The sequence below is a fragment of the Centroberyx gerrardi genome, chromosome 18 (assembly GCF_048128805.1).
Source record: "Centroberyx gerrardi isolate f3 chromosome 18, fCenGer3.hap1.cur.20231027, whole genome shotgun sequence".
NCBI classification, from domain to species: domain Eukaryota; kingdom Metazoa; phylum Chordata; class Actinopteri; order Beryciformes; family Berycidae; genus Centroberyx; species Centroberyx gerrardi.
The window spans coordinates 7,001,073-7,021,936 of NC_136014.1; the positions used below are offsets into that span (position 1 = coordinate 7,001,073).

Below are 20,864 nucleotides of genomic sequence, written 5' to 3' on the forward strand. Positions count from 1 at the left end.
TGTCATGCCTGCACAAAGCACCTATCCTGCGTTGGCCAAATTGTTATCCGATACTGGCACAATAGATTTATTGACCATCTATTTTTCTTTCCTTCCCTTTTCCCTCTTTTCTTTACCCTTTTTCTCCTCCCTCCCTAGCGTGGCGGTCACTCGTTCCAAAGACATGCCCTCCTTCGGCCCTCCTATCCCAGAGGGCGTGACCTTCCCCAAGTCCTCCGTGTTCCGGGACTTCCTGCTGGCCAAGGTCATCAACGCCGAGAACGCTGCGCACAAGTCGCACAAGTTCCGCGCCATGGCCACGCGGACGCGCCAGGAGTACCTGCGCGACCTGGCCGAGCGCCACACCACCAGCACACCCATCGACCCCTCCGGCAAGTTCCCCTTCATCTCGCTGGCCCACAAGAAGAAGGAGAAGAGCCGTCCGTACTCAGGGGCCGAGCTGCGCAGCCTGGGCGGCGTGACCTGGGCCGTCCACGCCGAGGACCATGGCACCGCGGGGGAGCTGGAGGCCCTGTTGGCCATCTCCAACGACTTCCTCATCCTGTTGGACCAGGAGGCCAAGGCCGTGGTGTTCAACTGCGCCACCAAGGACGTGATCGGCTGGACGCTGAGCAGCCCCGCCTCCATGCGGATCTTCTACGAGCGGGGAGAGAGCGTGTCCCTGAGGAGTGTCAGTAATAACACTGAAGATTTCAAAGAGGTGGTCAAGCGGCTGGAGGTTAGAGGATACACACACACACACACATGCACAAACACACCAAGACCTTATATGGGTGTAAAGACTGATACACAATAATCCACCACATTTTCATATCAATTTAAAAGGAAATGCCATCAATTGGGGTTCAGTTCACTCATCAAGGGGATGATACTGTAGTTGGTCAATATCAACAAGCGTGATCTTATTGCCAGGCACTGCAATTAAAATAAAACCAGACTCCCTAATACTCTGACTTTAAGTAGTTGACTAAATGGAAGTAGCTTCCCAGACTGTTGGAAGACTCTGTTTTACACCCAGGTATGACCCAATCAACCTCGGCATAGAAACATACACAAACACCCACAATAGAGACGTTCTAAGAAACCAAATCAATGGATCATTTCCCTGACCCTCTCACAGCCTCTCCTACTGGGTGCTGTTTGCTGTCAGTCTGCTAGGGTGACGGTATTGTTGTGTCTACATGCCAAAGCTGCTGTCTCATTACCGGTCTGAGCTCGTGGAGGACGCTTCAGAAACGTCTCTGGACAACAGACTCCTAATTGCACACATACGGGCGCGCACACATACACACACACACACATACACACACACACACACTGAAGTGGCGCTAGCTCTTCCTTAGCTGTTTCCATGGTAACTGGTTAGAAAAAAAAGCTGTTTTCTTATGTAATCATTGATGCTTTTGAATACATCCATTTCCCCAGTCTCTCCCCACCTTCAAATTGTGTGTGTGTGTGTGTGTGTGCGCAATCTTTTTATCTTTATCTTTTTATCCTGTATACATTTAACCTGGCTTGAAAACCGTGGTTAAATCCACCATCCTCTTTGATTTACCCATGCACATGCATACAAACAAATTTGCACACTTATACACACAGACACACAGTTATTTGGAGAGCTCAGGGAGCGCAGTACTTTCATGTTGCATTTTATGCATCTGGCGTTAATCTTCAATCGTTTGGACTACCTCAGTGCCAGAGAGAGGAAGGGAAATGGCCTTGGGGCCACTCGCTTTTTGGAACTTGAGGCCTTTCTCTCTCTTTCTCTCTCTCTCTCTCTCTCTCTCTCTCTCTCTCTTAGTTTCTTTCTTGCTCTCTCTCTCTTAGTTTCTTTCTTGCACTCTCTCCCGCTTCCTCTCCCACGCACACACATTCAAAAACATCAGAGAGCATCATAAGAGTCTCCAAACAGTTCCTACCACACCCTCCAAAAGAGTCTTGTTTTTTTCTTTTTTACCCCAGGTGCCAGTCTGCAGCATGATTTATTCTGGCTTCCTGTGAAGTTTGGCTTCTATAGAGGTTTTGCTAAAGTGGCACCGTGAGAGACACGCCTGCTTTCCTTTCTGTCATCTGTCACGTGTGTGTTTGTGTGTTTGCCCTTAGTGAGGGGTATACCACTTATGCTGAAGCCCTAATTTGTCTTTATTTATAGTCTTAAGGCTCTCAGGGATCACTTTAGCTGAAGAGATGAAGAGAAGGGATTTTCCTATCCCTTTCGAAAGTAAACAGCATACACCCAAAACATTCAGTACATACAGTATGTACACACACCCCATTCTGCAGTTTTTGATTCCATGCACAGATTTTCAAGTTGTGTGTAATTTGCTGACATCTAATACATTTTCAATTGAAATAGGTTGGAACAATCAACTTATAGTTTAATTTTCTCTGAATTAAAAAAAAACCCATATAATCCCAGTTATGATAGCAATATGGTGCTAATGAATGTGATTTCTCTGGATCATTGGACCATGAATTGAAGCGATACTACTTGATAAATACCAGCAGGATATGAAGTTGCCAACTACCAAGCACCAAAATCCCAGTAAAATCTAAATTTGCTCTTGTTTTTTTATTGAATGTTTCACTCGGTACCTGATTCTCTACACAAGATAGCGCTGAAAACTGTTAGGGTGACATATTTGTATGAAAAATGTATGTCATTATGTACTCACCCCCATGTCAGTCGAAACTCCATTGAAGTTTGTAGGACCACCAAACAGAAAAAAGTAAATTTCGGACACTGAATACCAGTACAGTGAGATAAACGGCGTTACACGTGTGGAAAATATAAGCCATTACATTTGTGGAAGATAAATATGATTGCATGAGTTCACCTTTGTTTTTCTCTCTACCTCTCACTCCTTCCATTTCTCCCCTTTCCTACATTCTTTCCCCCAATCTCTTCATTCTCGTTTGCTCCTTTTTTCATCTCCCCTCCCGCCTTTTCGTTCACCCTCTCTATCCTTTCTCCATCTCTGTCTTTCCCCTCCCTCCAGTTCTTGACTAAGGGCTGTGAGACATCGGAGATGACGCTTCGTCGTAACGGCCTCGGTCAGCTGGGCTTCCACGTCAACTATGAGGGCATCGTGGCCGAGGTGACTGGCTGAATATATTGTTTTTTTAGTATTTTAAAGTAACTTGTGTATGTTTTTCTGTAAATATACTGTATCATGGGCCAATTCATTGTGATGGAATGTGCAGTATGTGCTGCGTTAGCCTCAGTTTTACCTGTAAATTTGTTGTTCTTCCCTTTCTACCTTCCTAATTCCAATGCTCCCAGAAGGTTTTTTCTACCAGAAGGTTTTACATGATAGATGTTTTTTTGGAAAGGTAGTCAGGAGATGGGAGTAACAATAGTGGTAAGACACAGGGGAATTTGTCCATATCAAATAATTTTGCCTACAATAATGTGATTTTATTGGGGCGAGTAGGGGGGGGACTATGGATTGGACTCCCTCCCCTCAGCCATCCGTCCGTCACATGATATCTCAGGCTATGCTGGTTGGATTTTGTCAGAATTTGGGAGAATGATGCATCTCACCACTGCATCACGACATTTTCCAAACACTCTGATTGGCTGGGGGGCCCAGAGGGGGACTGCATCGTTCATGGGGGGTGACATATTTACTGTTACCTTGTTTGAAAAAACTTGAAAAGTCACAGTTGGACTGGACTATGGATCTACATGGTTTTTATTTGGCCCAGAAGTTGTAGTAGCTATGTCAAAGCATCTGTAATACAATGAAACACTTGCGCCACTAGGTGGAGCCCTATGGCTACGCCTGGCAGGCGGGACTGCGGCAGGGGAGCCGATTGGTGGAGATCTGCAAGGTCGCCGTAGCGACGCTCACCCATGAGCAGATGATCGACCTGCTGAGGACCTCGGTGACGGTGCGTGTGGCGATCATCCCGCCGCACGACGACGCCACGCCACGCAGGTGGGTGGGAGGGGGGATGGTTGTGTGTCATGTGATTTCTTTTTTCTGTCTTTTTTTTTGTAATTAGTATTTTTTGCGGGTCCAAAAAAACCTCAAAAACCCAGAAAAGAAGCCTTTATAGATTAGAGATTTAGTTAGGGAATTCAAGTCAATAGAATGTGATAAGATGAAAGTTTAATGACCCTGTGGGGAAATTACACAGCCTTTCATAGACCTTTTTAACCCCTGCCAAGTGATGTGGGTCATCGCCATCACACACACACACACACACACAAAACACCCCCCTTACCAAACTAAATCCCTCCCCCTCCACAGGGGCTGTTCGGAGCTCTACCGCATGCCCGTGGTGGAATACAAGGGCAGCGGCGGCGAGGGGGGCTCCTTCGAGTACAAGTTCCCCTTCCGCAGCAACAACAACAAGTGGCAGCGGACGTCCAGCAGCCCGCAGCAGTCGCTGACCGCCTCGCCGCAGCCCCACACGCCCAACAGGGCCGTCAGCCTGGGCAGCTCGGTGGGTAAGACCCTGTCCGCCGAGAGGCTGGAGAGGGGCGCCGTCATCCCACGCAGTGTCAGCAGCGATGGTCGGCCCCTGGATACCAAGAGGTAAGGGAGCCTTGGAGGTTTACTTATGGATAAGTAACATATAGCATTGATAATATATAGTAGAAATGTAAAATTACTTTATATATTAAAGAGGCATTAAGTAATCTATCACTTTTATCGACCTTACACAAAATACAGTAATAATAATACTGCTTTGTCATTTGCTTTTTAGCTGTGACGAGCAGCTAGTGTAAGTCACTCTGTCGGTTGGTTGGTACTGGCCCCATAATTACTGCTCATATAGTCTGCACAGCATGCATTGAAATTGGTTGCTCATGTTTGTGTAACCTCAATTGTTTTATTCTGTTCTTATGTTTATATTCTATTATTGCTGTATCCTACTATGTTTGCTGCTGCAACAACCCAGTTTCCCCATGGGGATCATTAAAGTTTCATCTTAGAGTATTGATTGAAAAGGTTGCAAGATAATTTTGGTGGGATGTGTATTTGGATGAAATGGTATCACTTCTAAAATCTGTGTGAGAGATGCTTTTTCATCTGAAATATTGAATATTTGCAGCCCCTCAGCTTTCTCCAACACTCAAGTGAAACAAAACAGAAAAAATAAAAATCATTGCCGTCATAGTTCACCATTCTCTGCATGCTCGTGTGTCAGGGAGTAGGCAGCCGTTAGGTTTGCAGGGGATTTTGGAGCAGAAACTTTAAGTATTCATGATGTTTCTTTTCATGCAGACTGTGTGAGAACTGTAGGCACAAAGTAGCGATCAATGGAATTTCCTCTGAAGGAACAACTTCGAACTTTTTTTGTTTCTACAATGCTTTGCTTTGTTTATCTCATCTGCGTTTAGTTCCTCCATTTCCATCTGCTCGCAAATTCTTACCAGTTTCCGTGTGTGTGTGTGTGTGTGTGTGTGTGTGTGTGTGTGTGTGTACACCAGGATGTCCCCAGGCAGTGAGAGCTATAGCCTGGCCTCCTCCCTGGCGTTGGGTCGCTCCCCTCACAACCGCAGCTCTCCCAGCAACCTGTCCTGCTCCAGCGACACCTCCGCAGGCTCCGCCCACTGGAGACAGAAGTCCATGCCCGAACAGTAAGGAAGAGGAGAGGATAGGAACTGTGTGTGTTTGTGTGTGTGTGCAGCTGGGCTTCATTTAAGTATTTTCATGCAAATTATGATGTATTGCATTAGAAAAGCTGAATGGAAACAGCAAATTTGTTGCATAAAAAATGCAGGAGGTTTGCTGTCAAATATCGGCCCATATATAAGGCGCCCATTGTGGTTTTATGGTCATTAGTTGGAAATGCATTTGTTAAATAAATAATGGCGAGTGGCTGTTTATCTGTAAAATCTCTGTCCAGCAAGTCATCCCAGTAATGTAATCACTGTTGCTCCCAACAGGCCGCATCATAGTTGTATAGTCGTGGGTTGATGCACTGGAATGTTGCTAAGTACATTACTCTGTTTTCATGTTCACACAGCATGAAATATGGCCATCATTAGCTGACACCAAAGAACAATAACAACTTGCCCAACACCAATCAGTTCTTGACAGACTCTTTCCATTTGTCTGGTCGTTTGTTTTCTCTTGTTCCTCTGGAAGCCAATTTATTTGCTTCAACCCAGCTGATGGAAACACCCCAAATTTGCATTGAAGTTTTTGCGACATTTCAAAAAATTCACCTGACAGTTAAATGGAAACATAGATAGTGTGTGCCAAAGGGTGTTTGTGTGTCTAAAGTGTGGTAGAGGAAAGGGGATAGTGTGTGGTGTGTGTGTCTGCATGTGTACACACTTATGAGAACTTCTTTATAATGACTCCCACCCAGTACAGCCTGTGGAAAAATGTATTGTGTTCCAAACAAACTCTGTTATTCTGTTATTTCTAACTCTGGATTCTTAATCAATGGTAAACACATGTTGAGCTGATGCAAAAACAGAACCGCTTTGATTGTGTGTGTGTGTGTGTGTGTGTGTGTGTGTGTGTGTGTGTGTGTGTGTGTGTGTGTGTGTGTGTGTGTGTGTGTGTGCAGATTTGCAGGCAGCCGCCACTCTCCCATGTCCTCGGAGAGACAGGTGGTTGGAGAAGGCGGGTCAAGCGGCAAGTCCACTCCCAATTGGTCGAGAATGGAGGAAGGGGGCGGAGTCGAACGAGGGTCAACAGGTGAATATAGGCCATTGTGAACATGTTTTATAATTGTGTATATATATCAAATAACATATAGTGGAGAGATTCAAGGAGGATGGTAATTGCATTTGGAGGCATTGTGGGTAAATACAGTAAACTGATGGGTGTTCTGCAGTGTAACTGTTACTGTGTGTGTAGTCCTGCCTGTTTCATACACATCAATCTGTGGTTCTTTGAGCCTTGAAACTGTGTGTGTGTGTTTATGAGGGAGGGGAGTTCACTCCTACACACTGCACAGAGAGGGAGGGAGAGACGGAGCAGGGAAGAAATACCTTTTCATCCATATTGCTGAGTGTTTTGAGAAGACAGGTATTCGGGAAGTGTGTGTGTGAGAGAGAGAGAGAAAGAGAGTGTGTGTTTGTGCCTCCTCTCTGCCAGTGACAGTTGTTTACGGCAGCTCCTTCCGGTGCTGAGCTGCTGGGCTCTTGACAGCAGCCACACTGACTCTGAGCAGCACTGCTCTTCCTCCTCCCTCCTCCCTCCTCCTCCTCCTCCTCCTCCTCCTCAACTAGCTGTGCAGTGCACTGCCTCACGAGGAAGGTCTTAATATGTTTCTGCAAACAGACAAAAAGGTTGAGAGAGAATAAGGCAAACACAGAAAAGGAGAAAAGAGGGTGATTCACAGAGAGAAAAGCAAGGCGCTCGAGAGGTGAAGCCAATTAAAGAAAACGGTGGATTCTCTTCTCTGTTCTGTTCCTCCTCCCCCTCTCACTCTTCCCTCTCCTTCCGCTTCTCCAAGGTTTAATTCAGAAAACGAGAAAGAGGAGAAATGCCTTTCTTTCCTGCCGGTGCGGTTGTGTAACCGACTCTTTGTGCGCCTTTCCTTCCCTTCCTCCCTCCAGCCCGTTCCTCACGCCTCAAGGTCGGAGAATATCATGACTCAACACCCCCCGCCCCTCCCCTCCCCTCCTGTTTGTCTCATCTCATTCACCTTTTTATTCTCTTGCACATTTCCTTTCATTTACGCGACACTATTCTCCCATGCGCTGGTGTGTGGAGCTGTTGTGTTTTTTTTGTCTTTGGTTTTTTTTCCCAGCTCGGTCTCCAAAAGCCACGGAGACTTACACGCTCCTCTGCCGCTCCTCTCGTTCCCAGCAGGATGTTGCTTTGGTTTATTGTTGTCCAGCCTGCTTTCAGCCGTGTCTTCAACCTGTTCTGGACCGCCGCAATCACAGGGAGAAGGCCTTAGCCGCTCATTTCGTGGTCGTCCAAAGCACTCAAGACTTGATGGTCAGGGTGGAACGATGCAAGCCGGGCCAGCTCCGGCTTTAAGTCAGCCAAGTGTCCGGCCCTAAGCAGGGCCAGTCTGCCGTCTCTGTGGTTTAGGGCTCTGTCTCTCTGTCTCTCTCTCGCTCTCTCTCTCTCCCCTATTTTTACCCCTTGACCCCTTAGTCTCTGACAATGATGATGTGGCCATCCTTCATCCAGAAATAACACGAGTCACGCAGAGGGCAGCCCGCTCTTTCTCTCCCTCTTCGCTCTTTTCCTCTCAGTCTCTGTCGCACACAAGCGGGCAGGACAGCAGACAGTGTCCAGGCCTTAACTTAGCCTGTCTCTACATGGTTTTGGTCTAAAAGGATTTGGACTGCAGGACAGGGACAATATGGTGAAGAGGGAAGTATGCATGTTGTGTCCAACATCGGGCACATCCTTCCCCGCTCGCTTCTTTTCCTTGTGTGTATCATGAAATGTGGCAGGCCGGTGGTTCATTTATGTTGGGTGGTGGGATGCAGAGAATGGCTAGTTGACATGACTTTACTACAATTGCATAACAACATTCTGCTAGGTAGATTGTTTTTTTTTACAGCCGAAAAAACACCAAACAGTGGACACATAAAATGCAAATTCCACTTGAGGCCACTTGAGGCTTCCATGAGTATTAGTCAAATTGGAAAGATTTAATTTAATCAAATCAGTTGAAGCATTAAGCATAAGCCTGAATTTCTCATATTCTCATGTGCTTAAAAGTTTTGGGATTTTGCGAGTATCCCTGATTGGAAAGTGAGATATTTCAGAAATGTTTTGAATCCTTTGAAGTAAAGGAAAAGTTGAAGAATAACATGTCATGAAATATCAGGATATACATACCACCAGCATGCAACCACAGACAGAGTTGTGTGCCACCAAATCATCATATTGCCTATTAGTATAGATCACTTTCATACACACAGACGCATATCTATAACAAAATGAAATATCACACTCACAATCATGCATAGACACATAGCAATGCATAAGCACACACATACTGTACATGCAGGCATAGGCACACAAATTTGAACGCGCACACGCATACACACATGCACATGCACACCTTCACACAGCCACACACACACACACACACACACACAAACCACCCTAATTAGTGCAGAAAGCCCAGTGGGTGTGTGTGTATACAGAGAGGAGGATGCAGAGTAATGAAGCCATGCTAAGTGAAATATGGTGGGATTTTCTCCACTACATTACTGCATTCACCTCAGGCAGATGTTATGACACCTCTTTTTGCCATCTCTCTCTCTCTCTCTCTCTCTCTCTCTCTCTCTCTCTCTCTCCCTCCCTCTCATACCTCTCCCATGATGCTCTGGTCATTAACTGCCTGCTCTGTCTGCTGTGCTGTATGTCTTGTTGCATAACATCTAGACAATTACACAACAGTCGCATTTCTACCCTGAGTTTTGATTCAGACACACACGCACACACACACACAAACACTTTCTCTCACGCGGCACAGCTTGCCCAGAACAAACCGAGCCAGCAGGGACCGTCTGGGGACAAATTTCCGTTTGATGCGCGTTGTTTTTGATGACAAGTGATCTGGGTTTTTGTTCACGGACTCGACAGAGGCAGAATGAAAACGATGTCAGAGTTGTCAGCCTCCTTAGAAGCATGACTACTGTAGTAGCAAAACACACACAAATGAGCAGAGTGGGGAACAACTCCTTTGTTAAATATTGTAATATTGTCTGTTTGTACCTCAGGGTTTGTGTGTGTGTTTGTCACCAACCCGAGTCGTCTGTATTTGTGTTTGTTTCAGAAGCCCCAGTCTCCAAGTCTGGCGCAGGCTACTCTGGAGCTCCCCGCATCCAGAGGCAGGAGCAGGTCATCCACCTGTCCCCCAAGAAGGGCAGCCAGGTCAGGCTTTACACCCCCTTACAGCCCGCCTATTTCTACCACTGGGTTCCACCAGACTCCAGAGACAAAGTTCTAAGTAATCTGCAGTTGCATTTGGGCACCCCGTGTTTCGTCACTTACCACTTACCTAACAGCCATCGCTGTTACTTTTTTATTACCTCCGCCAACGGAGTTGGACGGGGGTTATGTTTTCGCCCCATTCCGTCTGTTTGTCTGCTAGCAGGATAACTCCAAAAGTTATGAACAGATTTGCATGAAACTGGAAAGTTTGGTCATTGGGCATGGAAGAACTGATTAACTATTCACACCAATTGGCCACGGGGGCGTGACAGTGGCCGCGGCTTCTCATAAAAAGGCATATATCTTCTGTACGGATTGACGTAACACCATGAAACTTTGTGGCCTATCAGCAGACAGAGGAAGACAGAGGAATGGAGGCAAACCCTCCATTATTGGCCCAGTATTATTGGCCCAGTGAAAATCCAACATGTGGAACTGGCATATCTTGACAATTGCATAACATCGGTGGAGGTATGCGCTCTACTGAATGCTATCCAGTTGATGGATTTTTTTCCCTCTGAAACTTAGTGACCTATATGATCCAAGGAATGTTGGCAAGGCCTTCCTTGTAAAAATCTGTTTATATGGTACCCATAATTGATTTTTATTAGTTTTTCATATACCCTCTGGCCATCTAATTTGGCAAATGTGATTGTTTTTTTGTACTTTTTTTTGTTGCACTATACTGTGTTCAGGCCCTGGTCTAGTAACCCCAAGTTAAAGGAATACACACAGTTTTTGGCAATTAAGCTCCTTGATCAACTTACTGTTGTGTGATGAGGTTGGTAGCAGTTTCATTTATGTAGTTTACCATGATGTATTGTAATGATTTAACACAATGTATGTAGCATCCTAGTACACTAAATACAACAATACAAAACACATAGGTAAAATAGCTGCCAATCCTCTCACTCATATACTGTGGAGCCTATTTGCCAAAAAGTCAGTGTTTTTCCCTCAGGTCTAACTCCTCCCTCTCTCCTCTTCTCTCTGTCTGCGGTGGCAGTCGGATGGGCCTTACTCCGGTCACTCCAGCAGTAACACTTTATCCAGCACGGCCTCCAGCGGGGGCCACAGCGACAGCGACAAGTGGTACGAGCTGGGCGCCGGCGGCGGCTCCAGCGGAGACCAGGGCGAAGCGGAGCCCAACGGTCTGGGAGGAGGGGGCTACCTGCAGGGGGCCTCGGCCGACAGCGGCATCGACACCAGCTCTTACGGAGCTTCTCACCACGCCCACCCCCACTCCCACCACGGCAGCTCCAGCTCCCTGCTGGCGCCCAGTGGAGGCAGGGAGAGCAGGGAGCGGGTGTCGTCCCCCTGGCACAGCCCCACCGAGGGAGGCCGCAGGATGCTGGAGAGGTCACCCGCCGCTGCCGAGTCCCCGGGACCTCCGGGGGAAAGGAGCCTGGACAGCACGGGACGGAGCCCACCTACTCACCTCCTGGTTAGGGACAGCAGCACCTACAGTCTGAGTGATGCCGGATCACACTCCAGGTCTGTCTGTATGGCCTTGTTTGTATGCATGTGTGTGTGTATGCATTTGTGCTGATATCGAAGTATTATGTGTGTGTGACAGAGAGAAAATGAGTGTTTTTGAATGGGCTTTGGCTGCTGCATGTGTAGCTTCGCTGTATGTCATTTTCTTACTGCTTTCTGCCATTGTTGTTGTTTCTGTGACTGCCCTGCTCTGTGGCCACTAGCCTCACCTTGATACTGTAGCCACAACCACCTCGCCTCTAGCCTCGCCCACAGCTAATGGTAAACATCTACAACATCACTGAAAAGCCAATTCCATGCAAACAGGGGATTTAGACATGTACACACAGACTGATAATGTACAGTATTATCCTTTGTATTGTTATTTTAATGTCAAAACAGCTTCAACAAATCTCTATTCTCCAAATCTGACCTCATCCACTTCGTCATGCATCAACCCAGTTTTTGCGTGGCGTCTCCAACATGTTTCCAAATCCCATTATTCAACCCAGAATTTCTTTGGCCAAGAGAAACATATGACAGGCCACCTCCCTGTCAACAAGGCTTTCCTGGAAACCAGCCACAGGAGAACTAATCTTTACTCCCCCTTATCTTTCCACATTATGCTTTTCCCGGTCTTTTCAGGAAATGTGGAACACGTGTCCAACTTTTCATAGCTGAGTGGGTGTCTGGAGCCCTAGTCCTCCCCCCTGTTTCAGCGAGTCTCACCTCATCCCTTCAGATAGATACAGTCCAAGACCTGGACATCAAGTCTGTCAGACATTAAAGCTATATTTGTGTTCTGTCAGAGACGTGGTGGGGGCAAGTTCATCTAGGCCACAATTCCCTTCCACCCTGGAAATCTTGTTTTCCTCCAGTCTGCACAGTTCATCAAAAAGTCTGCTAGGATAAAATGTCTGTTTGTAAATCTATGTACTTTTTTATCTCTCCACAATAATGGACTGGTTATTTGACTAACATCTGACCATTGCCTTTAACAAAACCAGTGTCCAAATTTTACCTTAACTTTTATACACATCATAGTAAATGTGAATTTTAGGACAATGCCTTGCAGTCTGATTCTGTGTTTTCTAAACTATGGGTTGGGATTGGTTGATGGCCAATTTCTGGTGGGTCCACACATGACATGAACATTACATTAGTATGTTTTATATTAATCCTGGGCCCAAGACCAAAGCTAATTTCTTAAGGGGATGAAAAACTCTAAACAATGTAAAGGTCAGGGCCCCAAAAAATTGTTTCTATCACTGATTTAACTTTGCATTACGTCCGCGGAGGAACATATTTTGCCTTAAAATGGTTTCAGACGTCTCATCATTACCACCAGGATTAACCCCTCACATCCTCTTCCCCCCTCTCCTCCCTCCATCTCCTCCGTCCCTCAGCTCCAGGCACTCGGGCCACAGCTCCCCCAGAGAGGAGTCCTCCTCCTCCTCAGCCACCTCCCCTTCCTCCCAGTCTTCGGTGTCCCCCGGGCCCAAGAGCTTCTACCCGCGCCAGGGAGCTCAGTCCAAGTACCTGATTGGCTGGAGGAAGCCCGGCTCCACCATCAACTCTGTGGACTTTGGAGACACACGCAAGTAAGTCTGGAGGAGAAGAAAACTAGGAAAGAATGCAAAAGGTCTTTTATTATAATCTCAAGTCCAACAGTCTCTAGTCTATTTTTTCTGTCTTCTTGGCTTCTCTAACCGCAGCACTATCTACCTCTCTGTTGTCTTTTTAGAGAACATAATAAGCATACTACTTGATTACCCTCTTGTGGCAAAAGAGAATATTACACTGAATAACAGTGATGCAGTAGCAGTATGCAATATCCCAATGAAAGGCACTGCTGTTTAAGCTGAATGGCTCCAGTTCTTTCATTCAGCCATCAGTTCCCATGTCAAAAGTCTCTCTGTAGAATGTAGTGACAACATGTAGGTAGTGCTCATTCATCACAGGGCTGTGGTTAGCTAACTTCAGGCTGGGTGTGTGTGTGTGCGTGTGTGTTTGTTAGGAAGTCTCCAGGAGAGAGTGGAGTGGAGGGTGTTCCAACCCCAGCGGCCAGGCCCTCTCTACGGGACATGCACTCCCCCCAGCCCCATGCCAAGTCCACCATGGAGGAGGACATGAAGAGGCACAATGCCCCCGACAGCCCCCCACCACCACGCAGACACAAGGACAAGGTACTGCTGCTAACATGCTTGTGAATCTTAATACTGAAACTGCCTCTTATTAGAGACATTAATAGGGAAATGTCACCCTAAAACGAAATAAACACAATGACATGGAAATGCTGCTACCTAGGCTTCTACATCGCTTGTGTTCTTGAGTCTTACTGATGAGAAAAAGTGATTACTGACAGGTTGCCATCATTGGGATAGTTGCATCAATTCTCAATCGGGTCATCACTGATACCCCTCTTTGATAGGAGTTCCCACTTGATAACCACAATAAGATTACTACTCTCACCCACCTCTTCTTCCAAGTCAGGTTTCTATGGGTGTCACTTGGTTCACCTTAGCCTAAGTAAGTCCAAATTTGATCTTGTAGTTTTTCTCATTATATTGGAGAGCAATGATCCAGCAAAAATGGCCAGAAATCTGTTCTTCAGTGTTACCTCTAAGCTGTGTACTTGTGCAAGATACTGTAGTTTGGTGATCTAGTTCTAATAATTTATCATATCTTGTCAGTCATCAGCCATTGCTCCACTTTGTCCCCAGAAATGTGGTCAATATAAGTGGGTTTTGAAGTTTTGGTAGGAAATGATATTAGGTGCAGAGACTTTGCCATACCTAGGCAAATTCACATCCCAGGTTTCTACACAGTGCTCACCCAAATAGCACAAGGGATAGTTACATCCGATCCTGTGTACTGATAAATGACAATATGACAATAACACTCATCCCTCATCAACTCTCTTCTCCCATTCGTCCGCCTGCCCCCCCTCCCAGTCATCTCTGGGAGGCCAGCCTCCCAGCCGCCGCCGCTCGCTGCATCGCACCCTGTCGGACGAGAGCATCTACCGCGGCCAGCGGCTCCCTCCCCTGAGCGACTCGGTGGCCGAACCGGCGCTCGGCTCCGACGTTCTCTTCAGCTGCTCCACCGTGCCGCGCTCGCCCACCACCCGCGGCGTGCCCCTCCGGCGGCCCTCCTACAAGCTGGGTGTCAAGTTGCACGGTAAGAGGGTGGAGGGTGGGAGAGGGGTGTAGGTATTTTATTGTAGAACTGTATTCCACAGCTGGGCTCCGTTCACTTTACTTTCAGTCACTTGAAAATGTAAATAGAGTGTATAGCATCCAATTACAATTGTTTCCTAATAGGTTGGAGACAACAACTTAGTCATGGTTAAAAGTGTAGGACATGGTTTACACATCCAGGCTAAGACATCTGGCTTATGGTTGATGATAACACTCTCAGTGACTGCCTTACTGAGAGAATCGAACTGGAGGTGTCTGCTTGCATGAACATGTGTGTGTATGGGTGTGTGTGACAGATCTGCTGCTGCTTGAAGCCATGGCTGTGTATCTGCTGCCCCCTTTTGATTGAAAATATGTTTGAGTAGATAAAATAGGAAATCAGTGTCTTTTGAACTAAAAGCTGAAGGAGTATGTGAGTATAGAAATCTAGTATTTAATAGGAAATGTGTGTCTTCATGTCAATATGTTCACTGATGGGGGCGTGGGCTCATGGAAATAGTATGTACATTTTCCCTTTATGGAACTCTCTAAATCGCCATTCTGTCTGTTTCTAGGCGACCTGTCTGCGTCTGATACGTCATTGGTGGAGCTGGTGGAGCGTCACCGCGGACCCCTCCCTCAGGAGCTTATGCCCCTCCCACCTGCAGAAAGGGACAGCCCCCTGGACTGGACACACCTGGTGGATGTGGCCAACACCTTTGAGAGTGAGAGAAACACACACACACACACACAGCCACACTTAAATACACTCACCCACAGTTCTTTCCTTCTAAGTGCTTTGTCACCTTTGACCTTTCTTTGATCTTGCAAGAACACACACATATTTGTATCAGTATACATGTGGGGTCATTTCACTAAGATTGTAATGCCATAAACCTTAAATGCCCAGCTTTAACCCGAGCCCTAAAAAGCCCTTCTAACATGCACACACACATAAACAAAGATCTCTTGTTCAATGTACTGTCACTTTTTCCATTTTAGTTTTAAATTGTTTTCACCTCTGTCTTTTTCTCTCTCTATTCAGTCCAGAGAGGCTTCGTATTTGGGGATTCAAACCACCGAAGCAGCGGTGCCTCCAGTCCCCAGCAGCCCCACATAGAGCTGCAGCCTGCTCCACCGTCCAGACCCTCATCTAGGTAACACACACACACACACATACAGAAACAATTGAAAAAATGGGACAAAAGCTGAGGTAGAAATATGAGAGAGAAAAGAGAGGCTTACTGTTTTCCTTTTTAAAGGAAAATATGTAGTTTACTACCCAGACAATACAGCTACAAGTAGTTTACTACTGATAAAAAAAACAAAGATTTGAAGTGAATTTAATCAAACTATCACTGTGTAGCTCCTGTCTAGCTCAGTGGGTCGAGCATGACACTAACCCTACCAGGGATAGGGCTTTTATTCCCACTGGGGGGTCACACATCATAAAGTTACATATAGTGAACCACTCCCTAACACTGACGGCTACTAATGGTCTTCATCTGTTTCCTTTGCCCAGTGAGGGTCACATAGGGCTGGAGAGGAAGGTCACTAAGCTGGAAGCTATGGTAAAGATGCTCCAGGAGGATCTGAAGAAGGTGGGAGACGCACACAACACACAAACATACACACAGAAACACACATTCACAGTCATATACATACACACACATAAATACTGTACATGCATAGAGCTCCAGGCGATTTTCCTTTTGGTGTATCAAAATGTTTTGTCTCTGTAAATGCCACCTCCACTCCGTGCTTTGCTAAAGAATTATTTTCTGCATCCTCTTTTCTGTTCAGGTGCCAGTAGGGATGAAAACTGAAAGGCCTGGGTTGATTTGCATACAGTGGATAAGTGGGAAGCGGGGGGCGTAAGCTGTATAAAAAATTTTTAAAAAAAAACCCAGCCCAAATTGTTTTGTGTTCCTTAGAAAATATAAAGTCAGCAGTTTAGTGCCACTGCTGTTGTTCTAGTTCTGCTCTGCTGCTTATTGTTGTCAGCTGCTGACTCAGGCTTTGCTGCAATCACTCCAGCTATTATTTTTACTCCGCATCACCTGGAAGGATAGCGCAGGTGTAATTTTGCTTCTAGCTTATTGCCAACATGGGTTTGCACTAATGAACACTAAACTAAACACTAATGATTTTCCCCATACACACATTACACTCCTTGTCTCCACTCTGTGTGGTTTCCACACTCCGGTTACACCCATTGTGTTCCCGACAGCTTCAAAAAACAACTTGCCGAGACACGCGGCTTGTTTGAGATGTGTCGTTTGTTGCAAAGCAAAAGCGGAAAATTAATGTATCAATCAAACACACAGGTGTTTGTTCTGCCTACTCTCAGCCAACAGGAATACACTCAATATCCTTTTCATTAGGTACACCTAGCTAGCAGGTGTAGGTCTAGCTTCCAGAGTTCTTCATCATCTTGCTCATGGCTGATAGGAGTGGAAGCCCACATGGCCTTCTGCCGCTGTAGCCCATCCACTTCAAGGTTGTAAATTCTGAGATGCCCTTCTGCACAGCACTGTTGTACTAAGCTGTTATTTGCAAACTTGCGTCCCGCCTGTTGGCTTGAACAAGTCTAGCTATTATCCTCTGACCTCTCTCATCAACAAGGAGTTTTCACCCACAGGGCTGCCGCTGACTGGTGGTTGGAGGTCGGCTTCTGAAATGCTGGAGCCTGTGTGTCTGGCACCAACAATCATATGAAAGTTGCTTAAAATGTGTCTTGCCAATTCTAACATTTAGTTGTACAGTAACTGAACCTCTCGACCCTGTCTGCATGCTTTATACTCAAGCTCTATTTATATGTGACTCACTGTTTACCTAATGAAGTGGATATCGAGCGTAACACATGCTAACATCGTCCTTAAAGAGCAATGATGAACAACACTCATCCCACTTTTCCTCGCAATAATGCCATGGATAGGACATGGATTACATTTCTGAAGCCAGCCGTGTGTCTCTGAGTTGTTTCTGTTGTATATGGTTTATTTTCTGAACGCACTATTCAACCTTTTTTCATCTTCCGCAGGAGCGAGAAGAGAAGGTGCGGCTCCAGGCGCAGATCAAGAGGCTGTGGGAGGACAACCAGAGACTGCAGGAGGAGTCCCAGACCTCCGCCGCCAAGCTCAAGAAGTTCACCGAGTGGGTCTTCAACACCATCGACATGAACTGACTCGCACACGCACGCAGCCACGCACGCACCCACGCACGCACAAACACAAATGTACACATCAGCACACACAAGTCTGGACGCAGGAGGAGGAGGGGGACCTACACTAAGAAGAAAATTGTGCGCATGAAAAGCGAGGATTTGTTCCCAATTTTGCTTGGCGAAATATCGCCGAGCTGCCGGACTCGAGTGACTAGACCCGGGACTCTCCATCCATCTTCCACTGGCTCAAACCGACGGGCTTGTTCTTATCCTCCAGCCCGTCTCCTCGGTCCCTCTGCGAAACTACTCAGGATGAGACTCCAGAAAAAAAGGGATGTCGTTTATCAGATAATGAAGGACTGACCTCTGCTCTCCTACCGGGCCAAAACACGATTGCCAAATTGACCTTTCTCTCTCATCTCACTGCGCCGAAACATTATCACCAAATTTCCCCCCTCCTCCTCCTCCTCTCTCTGGAGACGTACGATCTTTGTTCCAGAGATGAGCGCAAAGATCTCCCTCCCATTTCCTCTCAGCGGATGCACTTCTCTTTTTAGGATGACCTAGATTTCTGGCCTCTTTAAGTTGCCTCATTGTTCCTTTTTTTTTTTTTTTTGCGAATTCCGCCCCGCCTCTCTTAACGGCGACTGGGATTTAATCTATTGTGCCGAATCGAACCTGCCATAGCGGAGGATGGCGGTGGAATCCAAATGATTTCAAGAAGAGGTTTCTGAAACACTGCCACAGAAAGTCAGACAGGTACGCAGCAACTAGATGTTGTAACACGCACACATTCATTTATTTCCAAAAAACCACAGGACACAGGAGGGATTTTCATTTCCCATACATGCTAATGGGGAGTGAAGAAGAAGCTGAGGACCTTCCTGTATTTCCTCTCCTCTAAACTGGTGTCCCCAGCACCAACCAAGCAGCTTTCTGACCTATAAAGGGATTGCTGTGGCTGTTTCTCCACCAGCCGCCGACACGGAGGCAGATGGATCCGCCTCCGCACACGAGGAAGATCTGGGTTTTTGTACAGTGTTCGTTCGTCGTTCTCCTCCCCCATCAACCCAGATCCGGATTACCAGTTCCCGTCTGTCCCAAGCAGCACAAACGCAACACCTGACAGAGGAGTATATTAAAAAAAAGCCATCGGCAGCGGTGCCACACAACAAAGACTGAAATCCAGAGTGCTTTGGTTCATCCCAATTGTACATGTCTTAAAAGCAATAGGAAGAAGTAACGACTCCCGTCTCCCTCTCCGAAAAAAAAAAAGGGAGAGTTTGCTCTGTGGTTCGACATGGGGGGGAAAAGACAAAGACGTTTTTCAACCGTGCTTAAACTTAACACAGTCGTCCTCCACCGCACAAGAGCCCACTGTCCTCTCCTCTAAAGCACATGAACATCTCCAGGCTTTGGCAGGACAGGAGGAAAGAGGGGACTCCGCTCATCATCCCACTATCTCAAGGAATGCCGAGAGCCAACTGATAATAAATGACAGAGACATTTTTGGGAGGGACAGGGCGGGGGGCGGAGGGGGGGTTGGGTGGACTTTTTTTTCCAGATTAATTTATTTCCTTGTATTATAATTCCAATAAATAAGTTGTTCTATTCGTACAGTGCAACTGACATCAGTGTTTAGTTTATCTAGAAAGGGTCACTTGCTATATTATTTAAATGGCTTTCTTTCTTCATTCTGGCTCAAGCCTGACTATATGGTTTTTAATTCTGTATTATCTTGTGTTTCGTGGTGCCCAAAGCCTGCTGTTGTGTTGCTTTCAGTGCCCTCTAGTGGTGACAAGTGGAAATGTCATGCTTCTTTAATGTGCCGCCACTCTTGTATTTTTCCAATGCCTCTTTAACAATCAGTCAGACACCGACCGGGAGGCCAGACTCCAGGAGAGAAAAGGAAGAAAGTCAGACGCCAGCTTTGTGAGACAATCTTAGGAGGTTTTTTTTTATAAGGGAGCAGACCATAGGGGAGAGTGTGTGTGTGTGTGTGTGTGTGTGTGTGTGTGTGTGTGTGTGTGTGTGTGTGTGTGTGTGTGTGTTGTATGTGCATGAATCACAACATCCCAGGTTTTCCAAACCTCGGGGTCGGGCGTCTTAGTTGAGAAAAATGAGGTTCCTGTAAAAACTTCCTCATCCAACTCCAATGACTTCGATATTTGGTTTGATGTGTGTGTGTTGTCTTTGTGTGAACGCGCATCAGTCTATCCAGTCGTGCCTACAGTCACTTATCACGGCCACTTATTGCAGGGCAGAGCAGGGACGTGCCTTTGAAACAGCACCTGGGAAACAGATGAAAGGAACAGGCCCTTCTTTAAGCTGAAGAAACACTTGGTAATGCACACCAACACACTCACCTACACACACGGTTTTTAATCAAGTTCACACTGCACTCCCACAGCTGTAGACTCTGCCTCACGAAATGTTTGTCCATGGAAGCCGCAGCTAGGCTTCTGTGTTATGAAGAGCCATCTGCCTTTCCCCCCCGGTTCAGATGAACATTTTCACTAAACCCAAACAGGGCTAGGCAGCCTCCAGATACAGGGAAGAGTGTATGTAATTGTATCTGTGTATGTGTGAGTGTGTGTGTGTACACGCACCTTTGCCTTCAGGTACATGCAGAATATTTTCCAGACCAGCTGGCCCCTATAAAAGCGTATTGAAAAAACAAGTTCCCCCAAATCACAAAGCTCCACACAAGCACAAAGCTATTTCTCAGCCCAGGTGCCTGACACTGCAGCGGGCTTAATTCAGGTCACCAGGTTCAGCATGTAAATTGAAACTGCAGTTCACGATAATAAGCCTTTATTCCCTATCTCGTACCATCAAAGGGCTGTAAGAAGCCTTTGATGGCGAAACATTTCCCGTTTTTTGATTTTTAAAAAAGTAAATCCACTTCTCGAATTGACGGCGATTAAAAACGACTTTTACACCGAGCCCCGCAGCACAGCACAGCGATCATATCAGGGAACGAAAGCACAGCGAGGGCACCCGGTCCGAATGTAAAAAAAAAAAAGAAGTCTAAAGAAATGTGATGTTTACTCTAACTGACCTTTTCATTCTGCTCTGCGATGTTTGCAGAGAGATGAGTGGACTCTTTAAAAAAATAAGGCTTTGAAGTCTTGGTTCTGTTTTAAGAATCTCCTGTAGTCA

The 20,864-nt window shown here is 46.3% G+C and overlaps 1 protein-coding gene across 1 annotated transcript in view; it reads left to right on the forward strand.

Annotated features, from left to right (window-relative positions):
- sipa1l1 (signal-induced proliferation-associated 1 like 1) overlaps positions 1–17,904 on the forward strand; it is a 31,152-nt gene extending 13,248 nt beyond the window's left edge. The window contains exons 8-22 of the mRNA XM_078289847.1: positions 139–718; positions 3,000–3,098; positions 3,766–3,941; positions 4,257–4,544; positions 5,444–5,593; positions 6,535–6,665; positions 9,724–9,821; positions 10,888–11,375; positions 12,764–12,958; positions 13,375–13,543; positions 14,312–14,537; positions 15,112–15,282; positions 15,582–15,693; positions 16,059–16,137; positions 17,580–17,904. Of these exons, the coding sequence (XP_078145973.1) occupies positions 139–718; positions 3,000–3,098; positions 3,766–3,941; positions 4,257–4,544; positions 5,444–5,593; positions 6,535–6,665; positions 9,724–9,821; positions 10,888–11,375; positions 12,764–12,958; positions 13,375–13,543; positions 14,312–14,537; positions 15,112–15,282; positions 15,582–15,693; positions 16,059–16,137; positions 17,580–17,723 (3,106 nt within the window). The 3' untranslated portion in view covers positions 17,724–17,904. The remainder of the gene's footprint in view (positions 1–138; positions 719–2,999; positions 3,099–3,765; positions 3,942–4,256; positions 4,545–5,443; positions 5,594–6,534; positions 6,666–9,723; positions 9,822–10,887; positions 11,376–12,763; positions 12,959–13,374; positions 13,544–14,311; positions 14,538–15,111; positions 15,283–15,581; positions 15,694–16,058; positions 16,138–17,579) is intronic.
- The last annotated feature ends 2,960 nt before the right edge of the window (positions 17,905–20,864 follow it).